Consider the following 10,196-nt stretch of genomic DNA (forward strand, 5'->3'; position numbering starts at 1 on the left):
TAATAAAATCTAGCATTGTAAATAGTGACAAAGAAGAATATGATGAAGAAAAGGAGACCAAAGAAGATGACCAGCCAATAAAGAAACCTGACACCTAATTCGCATCAAAGTTCAATTTTACAACACCAAAGTTAATTTTTACAACGTCAAAGTTCATCTTGACAAAGTCAATATTTCCCTATATATAAAACAAGGAGCACTGATGATGATCCATTCGGAATCGAAATATGGCCTTATTTGCAACATGAATTCGAAAAATAAGTTTATTTTGAATTTTAATAAACTAAACGTTCACCAAAAAACTTTAGTGAGAAAATCGAAAAAACGAACTACAAACATATTAACGCCAAACATTCGGTAGAATTTATAGAGTATTGTAAAAATTATGGTCTATTACTAACATATATATATATATATATATATATATATATATATATATATATATATATATATATATATTCATTTAAATTTAGAGCTTTCATGTCTTGCTCGATTTTTTGCGACCAGAACTTCTTTGGAAGGCCTTTGGGACGTGTGCCAGATACTTCAACATCTGCAAGTGAAGTTATGGCACTGTTTCCACTTCGTTTGACATGACCAAACCACCGCAGACGGTGTTGTCGGCATTCGTCCTTTTTATCACCAAAATGAGCACGACACAGGATTTCGGTAGATTTGATGTGTTCCTTCAGACTAATTCGTTGCCTCCATCGGAGCATTTTCATATCGGTTCGTTGAAGTTGTTGTTCCAGTTTGGTTGTCATTGGTCATGTTTCTGCACCATATAACAACACCGGCGTATCACAGTCTTAATCGTAGTAGGATGTCACGCCGCATCAACATAGAGGCATGGAGATGCCGTTCATTCCAGGCTGCACATATGCATGCTCGAACGGCAGCTTCAGCTGTTCTAGTACAATCCAGAACATCTCCTAGATATTGAAACGATGTGACTTTCGATACCTTAATGGCTTCAAAAACATTGCTATTTAGAATTTGTTGTTGTGGATTGATGCAGGCATGACAAACAAAATTGGACACTTTAGATAAAGTACCAATTATTTTTGAACAACGTTTGTGGCACCACTGGTTACACTGCTGACACTTGATTGAATTGTTACCTACACCAGCTTTACAAACTGAACAGGGCCATCGTCCAGTAGCTGTGGATTGGATGGGTTCACCAGTGTTCATTGCTTTGGTTTTGCTGATGTTGACTTTGAATCCATGATCAGCGAGTCTGGTGTTCCAATCTTCAAACATCTGTGCTGCATTCTGCTCAGACGTGGCTGTTAAAACGATATCATCAGCATATACTAGATTCCAAATGTCACCAGTGCGTATCGGTTTTGTGATTTCTTCCATCACAGTTATAAATAACAGTGGACTGAGAATCGAGCCTTGGTGAACTCCAACGCCGATGTCAAATGCATCTGTGTTTCCAACCGTTGTGCTGACAAGAGTCTTAGTATTCATATACATTTCCATCAGAAGTCGAACAAGATATTCTGGAATGAGTTGTCGACGTAGGCTCCACCTGATTGCTTCACTGAGAACCCGATCAAATGCTTTTTCAAGGTATACAAAAATGTGTGATAATTGTTGATGCTTTGCGAGGTACTTCTCTTGCAGTTGCCGAGGGATGGGAATTGCATCAATTGTTGATTTCCCCGCTAGAAAACCAAATTGATAATTTCCGATTGTGATGCACGACGTTAATCTTCTCTCAATGATTTTTTCGACAATTTTCAATGAGTGTTCTAACAGACATATACCCCGATATGATGAACAGTTCAATGGATCACCTTTGTCTTTTTATAGCGGAACTGTCGTGCTATAGTTCCATTCAGTCGGCGTTGAGCAATTTCTCTAGACGGCAAAGTTGTAGTAACGTTTGGATACCTGCAGTACCAGATGCTTTGATAATGTCATTAGTGAGTCCAGAAGGCCCTGCTGCCTTTCCATCCTTCATAGCTTTCAGAGCTTCTGTAAGCTCCTCTACAGTAATGTCTGGAATCGGATCTTCGATGGGTGAAGCATCAAAGTTGACATTGATGGAATTTATTTCATTTAACAGACGGTTGAAGTATTCTTTCCACTGTAGCTTGATATCATCTTGTTCAAGAACCATCTCATGATATTAAAAATATATGCAAATAAATTCAATAAATAGACATGAAATTCTGATGAAAATTTTTAACATCAAAATAAATATATATATATATATATATATATATATATGTATATATATTTTATATATATATATATATATATATACATATATATATATTTATATGTTCTATTGCTTCAGTGTTATGTTTTTTGTTTTGGTGTTATGTTTTGTTGTATTAATTAGTTCGGTGTTGTTTTATTGTGCTAATTTTATTTGGATCATTTACTTGCTCTCCGATTTGTAGTTGGTGTTCGTACGATTCCTATAATAGAAGATGATGTCAGTGTTTGGTTTATTATGTTGTGGGCTGTTAAGTTGTTGTAATTTATTTTTAATTATATCCTCGATCACTGATGTATAGTATCCATTGTTTACCAAGAGATTCGTGATTCTTTTCAATTCCACATCACGTTTTTCGGTTGATGATGAATGAGTGAAGGTGCGGTTGACGAATGCTTTTGTTGTACTGATTTTAAGTTGTTCAGTGCATTCACTTTTTCCATCGAGGCAAATGTCTTTATTTGTAGTTTTTACGTTGACATGTGTTCATTGCGGGTGACGACGACATCAAAGAAAGGTATGGATTTATTATTTTCATACTCAATGGTGAAGTTTACTTTGGATTTGTTGAGAACAGGGAGTAGTTTATTAACTTTATTAGGATTTTTATATGATATAAAGATGTCATCAACGTATCTTGCATATATGTGAGATTTGAGATGAGGGATTATCTTGAAATGTTGATTTTTTGAGATGACCAATATTGAAGTTGGCAAAAAGAACATCTAGAGGTGAACCCATAGCAACTCCGTCTATCTGCTTGTATAGTTTCCCGTTGGGACTGTAGAACCTTGCCCCCCGTGGTGCAAGTTTGCAATAATGACTTTAGCTTGTGTTTAGGTATTTTTAATGGGATTTGATTGGAATGGTGAACGGTGATGGTTTATGTCAATGGTATTTTTGATGAGAACGTTGATACGCAATGATTCTACATCAAGGGAAGCGATATGATTGGATGGCTGGTTTGTGTTCAACAAACTTATGAATTCTTCAGAAGATTGTAGGTTGTAGTCATTATTGGTGTACGGAGTTAGAATTTTGTTGAGAAGCTTGGATATAGGATAGGTGGCTGTCGGGATTTGGCTTATAATTGGACAAATTGAATATGCTTGAATGTTTGTATGAGTGTTAGGATTTATAAATTTGTGAATGTAGATTAAATGTGAAAATGTATTTATATGTATGTTTATTTATATGAGAGCGACTGTGAATGGATGTATAGTAAATGTGCGTGTGTTTGAATGGGTGCAAATGCAACACAATGTATAAATGGTAATATTGAGTTTATCAAGAATTATTTTTATTGGAATTATAGACAATTACTTAATGTTCTGTTTTTATACTAACTTTATTTGTATGGCGAAGTGGCTGTGATTTATGGGTCTCTCGGATATCTCTTACAGATATTCCGAGTCTATGATTTAATTTTTTAAGCTCAAAAATATATTACAACTTATTATGAAACCTTGAACAAATTTTGTTACGGTGACTGTGCTAGATGAGTTCATTATAGAGCTCGATCATAGCCATCCCGCCTTCTCAATAATTTATTGTTTTTTTCTTTTTTTGAGAAGCAAATAAATTTAAAAAAAAAGAGGATTATTGGTCTTGTAGGTTTTAATGTTACCATAGAGGTATCCAGGGGAATATTCACCAACGAGTAAATTGATTTCTTCGCTAGGAATGTGTTTATTGATTTTTCGAATCAGTCCCTTCAGTTTTGTACTGAACCCAAGACAAATCCAAAGTAAATTTCACAATTGAGCACGGGAATAATAAATTCTTGCCTTTTCTTGACGTCCTCATTACCCACAATGAACAGAGCTTTGAAACTGCACTCTACGTAAAACTATCATACTAATAAAGACATTTGCCTCAATGGAAAAAATGAATTCACTGAGCAATTTAAAATCAGTACGACATGAGCATTCGTCAACCGCGCCTTCACTCACTCCTCATCAACCGAAAAACGTGATGTAGAATCGAAAGGAATTAAGAATCTATGGAATCTGCACAGCAATTTATCTGATGTGCGACCTCTTACTTTAACCTCAGTAATCGTTCATCCGGTTTATTCCATAGTCATTTACTGCTTAAGCATTTAATTTAACAATTAATTTAAGATAAGTAAATTTATCAAATGTTTTCTCGAAGTCAGTGTATAACATCAACATCTCTGCCTTTTCATTGGCAATATTCCATTTTCCCAACATTTTCAATAACTTTAAAACAGACTTTTTAGACATAAACCCGAACCAATCGTAAAATTAATCATTCTTTTTCAAATTAATCCGACGAAATATTCTTATCAAATGACTCCACAATAAATATAATGAAATAGGTCTATAATTTTTCCCATTACATACATATCCGTTTTTATAAGTTTATCAACAATACTGTCTCTAAATATCGGCTCTTTTTTCAATGTTAAAGATACATTAAACAGTTAATATTAATATTCTGATATAATATATCTGTATTGGCTCAAAGGTAGTTTGATTAGCTAAGACGGTATAAGTGCTTTATCTGTTATTATGCGATGGCCTTGTTCAAATGCTGTCTGTTCGAAATTCATAGACTATCATACGCCATGCGTGTATAATGCGGTGCCTGCGTATGCATACGAATTATGTATGTCGTGTGGTATACAACATAGCTTCTTTGGCATAAAAAATTGAAGTTCAACCAGTTCTGTATTTTTTCTTGTAATTATAAAGTTCAAATTATTGCTACAGTTAAAACAAGAGTTCCTTTTAAAGAACCACGTTGAACACTTCAAAGAGCAGTTGATAGAAGTGATGAAGTTGGTGAAAGAAGACCCGACAGCTGCCCTCTCGTTTCTGAGCAAGACTGATGATGACATAGAATATGATACGATAACTGACCCCATGAGAACCTCCATAAATGAGAGCGACACGACAGAAGGAGATTTTGTCAGTGAGACAGGCGTCATTGGTGTTGCACCTATTTGTAGTGGAACTGACACTACGGTTTCAGCTGGGGTTGCCGAACTACAAGAAAAGGAAGGAATGCAAATGAACAGTTTCAAAGAATTAATCGCATCAACATCCTCAGTTGTTCCTGCTTTATTGAGCGATGTTTCTACAGATTGTACAGTCACTGTGGCAGCCACGAATTGTGTAAGCTCAGCATCGGCTGTTTTGACAACTTCTTCTACAAGTGATGGGAGCAATAACAATCAGATGTCAAAAGGTTTATATTATATTTAGTTTCTTTTTATGAATTTTCAGTTCGTGCATTTATTTATTTATGCTTTTTTTCAATATTTATTCATTAATTAATTTACAAAATTTGTCGGTGGACTTCCTCGAGATAAAGAAGCATGGTGAGAAGATGAGGTGGAGAGTGCAGTTAAAGACAAAATGAAAAGTTATAAACAGTTAGTATTTTCAAGATGTGAGGAAGATAGAAAGATTTGCAGAGAATCGAGGAGAAACGTTAAAATAGAAGTGGCAGTTGCTCGTTTTGTCGTTATTTGGCCATGCACGCTGATTTTCATTTGATTTAATAAGATTTACATTTGACAATTTAATTAATAATATCTCTGTAAATATAGAAAGTTTTTACATAATATATTTATTGGAATTTGAGTAATTTCAAATTTAGTGTTCAAATAGCGCAGATTAATGTACTTAATATTATAGCCTGCTGATGAATTGTACTAAAACAAACGTATGTCCAGGAATATTATAATGATGTCTATCCAAACGAATCTAGCAAACGTATGAAGATAGCAACTTAGTAAGAAGTGATGAAGTAAAAGTTAATTACTTGAAGGATAAAATCAGTAGATTGGTGTGTAATAAAATAGTAAAGAAAAGGATTGGGCTTAAATGCATGAAAACGTTGGTTATTAAAAGGGAGCGTGGGATGCAAGTATAGAAATGCCGAAGCTGTGTGGAAAATAAAATGTGGGAAAGCCGCAGTCTCGTTAGTAGTGGTGAGGGAAACGGTGAAAATGGCAGAAGGCTGAAGGGAAGGTAATTGTAACAAGGCCATAAAGTTATTGAAACACTGTATTAAAATATTGGAAAGGGTGTTGAAACAATAAATTTAAAAGAATTTAAAAATTGAGTTGATGTTTGGTTTTACTTAGTAAGTAATACGACAAATGCTCTTTTGATCCTTAGACAGATGTGTACTATGCGTCTATAATAGAGTGCCCACGAAGTGTATATGGGCAATGATTAAGGCTAGAATTAAAGCGTGGCTCTTAGACATGGTTTTGTGAAGAAACAAAGTCGGTGGTAAAGACTATGGATGACGTGGAGTTGGGTTTGTCTAGAGCTCATTACTGTTCATTGTAGTAAGAGAGAATCTACCGTGAAGCTGTTTCATGCGTTTGATCTAATACTGATGGTCAAAATGAAAGAGAGATAAAAGTGAAACTCGCTAGATGAAAAATAGTATTGAAGAAAAAGAAATAGTAAATATATCAACGGCTAACAACAAATGCATAAAACAGTTTATGGTACGACTTGGGAGGAGATGATCGGTAGCGAGCTGTTAAGGAAAATTCTAAAGATGAGATGTTTTTTTGAAGTGGTTTGAATTGGGCGTCTAAAATGTTTTTGACACGTTAAGAGTAAAAACGAATCGGTATGATTGTCGAGCTGTGGAATAAATGAATGAAGAGGTAAGGAAAGGTGGAGGCCGACAGGTGATTGAATGGGGTTAGAAAGAATTATGGGTTGATATTTGTCGGCTAAAGACTAAATTGAAGCGTGATTAAATTTTGATGGACAGGCATATACCTAAGATGGTAAATGCTGTTTTGAAATGTTCGCTGATGGTTCTAGGATGAACCAAGAAATAAATACTTTTAAACATTTATGAAGATTTTTTTTGGAAAATGAGAATAATTTATTTGATCTAATGGCATTTATCTAATATTTTAGTCTAATCATTATTCTATTTTAGTAAATCTGTTTTTAAATTTAACATTTATTTAGCTTCTATAAAATCTTCACGTTTTTACTATACATTGAAACAGGGAACTCAGTAGCAAGTTTTTCAGTGGGGACTGAGCCATCAAGTGATGCTGAATACTATTACACCCCACTTGGCAGCCCAGATGAGTCGAGAAGGTCATCCATTAATTGTACAGTCACTGCAAATGTAAGTTTATGCCTTTCACCCAAAAATAATTGTACAGTCACTGCAAATGTAAGTTTATGCCTTACGCCCAAAAATATTGTTGAGTATGTTTTTGGTTCTCCTCTACCTATTTTATGTTTAAAATCCGAAGTTCATTTTGTACATGAAGAATCAATCAAGATTTATGTATGATTATAAATTTCACGATTGGCAAACAATAGGCATCTACACAATGACTCAAGAATGTTATGGTCTATATTTCAGCACAGGTTTTTTTTCTGAACAAGATTTCTCTTTCCAGTATCCACCATCAACCATTATTTTATCAAACGACTTTTATTGATAAAAATTAACTGAATGAAGTACGTTGACCATTTGCCACGTTTGAATGGATAAGAAAAGTTAAAAGCATTTCAAATTTACCGAAAATATTGAATTCAACGTAACGAGGAAAACCAGTTTTAAAAACTTCAAACAAAAAATTATTAAAAAATTTTGACTTAAAAATTAAACCCACAAAAACCACAATCAAAGAAAACTGCAACGCAAAAAGACCATGGTTTTGAAACTTTAATACCGAAACCGCACTGATTATAACAATACTTCATCAAATCGCTGTCAAATAAAATTACCGTACCATACTACCCAAAACCGCGATTACGATGCTTTTTAAACCATTGTTGCAGTTAACCGCACATGCACATGGCTGCATGGGATATGACGCGGAACAGGTGTCTAACACTTGATTGCAGTGAATTAGAAGCATATTCATAAATTTTCTTATATTGTTGAAAACTAGAAATTAAAATATTGCCACACATAAAAGCATCCAAGGAAAATATTGAATGCGTTTACTTTTGTACATGTGTATCATAGCTCTTCAAGCAGTTTTTTTTGATAATTTATAATTCTATCTAGTTTTCAGAAAAGTAAAATTCTAATTAATATTAAATGCATGTGGTTTTTTACACAAAAAATTTCCTAGAAATGTATGCTGAGCAAAGAAGTATGTTAAATTCCAAGTCTCAAATTTCTGGTAATGCCCCGAAAAATATTTATAATTTTTTTTTATTTTTAGAATTGTCATTCTATTTTAGTGTTTATTATTGATTAAAATCTTGACCTTAATATTTTTACTATTTAATGATAACAAATATTGGCTTTAAATTTTTAACTTGAATTAATACATTAAAATTCCTTAATAAAAGGAAATTCCAGTTCTAGCCCGATAAACGACAAAACACTACATTTTATGAAATCCTATCTGTATCCGGAAAAACAAATAAGAAATAAATTTAATAAAAACGTGTTTAAAAAGAAAAGAAAAAAATTTTTCTTGCAGCTTAATGTAGGAAATTATTATGGGGTTTTATAAGTCATTTGTAATGAAGTCATTAATTTTTGAAAAATCAAGTGCCGAAAAGTTTTATTTTTATTATTTAATTATTATTTTTGTATTTTGATTTTGAAAAAAGCTCAAAAAGGTGACTTTTTGAACTTTTTTCCCAGCAAACAGACAGCATGACCTTTTTTGATGGATATCGGCTTTTGAAATGCTTTGAGCCAGCTCATCTTTTCTGCTCCATGATCTCTTGCGTTTAACATTGTTATATACAAGCCATTTTTCGTCCCCAGTAATGATGCGCTTCAAAAATGGATCATTTTCGTGACTGTTGAAGAGTGAAGTACAGACTTCAGCGCGACGACACAAATTTCTTTCCGTGAAGACAAAAGGATGCTAAACCCAGGCCTTTCAGATGGCCATAAACAGTTGAATTTGATAAATTTAACCTATCACAAATCTCACTTTTTATTCACCGGTTTGCATCAATGCCTTTATTGCGTCTTTATCAGCTTCAACTGATCTTCCAGAACGTTGTACATCTTCCACATTAAAATTGGAATCGAAATTTTGCTAACCAGTTCTGGCACCGGCGTATTGTCAACACATCTTCTCCTTGCACATCGGTTAATTTCTTTCTAGCTTGAACAGCATTTTTACCTTTTCTTTAGTAAAAAATGCTGCTTATTGCTCCCCATATTTCATTGGACACCGACCAAAAACTACTGCGTAAAATCAATTGAACTTATTCACATACAAGCCTTGCCATATCAGCTGTCAAAACATCTAATGACAATGTGACTTAAGTGTGAAGTAAGCTGTGAAAAAATACAATTAAATCTTCTGTCGGGAAAAAACGAAATTACTTCCTGAATAATATAATAAATTATTTCCTAATACTTATCAGATATACTAATTGAATCTAAACGCCCCGGTTTACGACGTCTTCTTGTTCTCATTTCTTTTTAACTTGTGTTAAACATTCATTTGCTGAATCTACATTTTTTTTTCTGGCTCTTTTTTCTTGAACTCTCTACCTCATTCTCTGACTACTTCTTCATCATTTACGAAGTTCAGATCTGTTTGCAAAATTCACTGAAGAACGCTGTTGAACATTCCGAAAATAACTCTTTGCAAACTAATTGATTGGTTGAGGCTTTCAGAAACGTTACTTATAATGAAACATGCAAGCACCTACGAAGCTACGCATAACACACTATAAACCTAATAATAATAAGAATTTTGAAATTTATTTATTTTTAAAAATTAATTGTTTAATGTGTTTTTCACCTAACAATGTTTGGTTTCAAAGATTTTGTTGGAAATATATAAAAATTGTAAAAATATATTTTATAATGTTTTGTCATCTCATTATTTCCTTCTACCATTTGTTATTTAATTTTGCTAGTAACAGTATTTACGCTCGATTTTTGTGTATCATTTTTTTATTATTATCCAGACTTTTATCTTAAGTTTGTTTTGTTTGTTTTCAAAAATCTTCAG

The 10,196-nt window shown here is 33.4% G+C and overlaps 1 protein-coding gene across 1 annotated transcript; it reads left to right on the forward strand.

Annotated features, from left to right (window-relative positions):
- Positions 1–5,031: 5,031 nt before the first annotated feature.
- On the forward strand, positions 5,032–5,463 carry HELRODRAFT_160926 (hypothetical protein; the record flags this gene model as incomplete). Its single annotated transcript, XM_009020926.1, has 1 exon — positions 5,032–5,463. One exon carries the CDS (start codon positions 5,032–5,034, stop codon positions 5,461–5,463), a length of 432 nt encoding a protein of 143 aa, XP_009019174.1.
- Positions 5,464–10,196: the final 4,733 nt, after the last annotated feature.

The sequence above is a fragment of the Helobdella robusta genome (genome assembly GCF_000326865.2).
Source record: "Helobdella robusta unplaced genomic scaffold HELROscaffold_3, whole genome shotgun sequence".
Classification (NCBI taxonomy): domain Eukaryota; kingdom Metazoa; phylum Annelida; class Clitellata; order Rhynchobdellida; family Glossiphoniidae; genus Helobdella; species Helobdella robusta.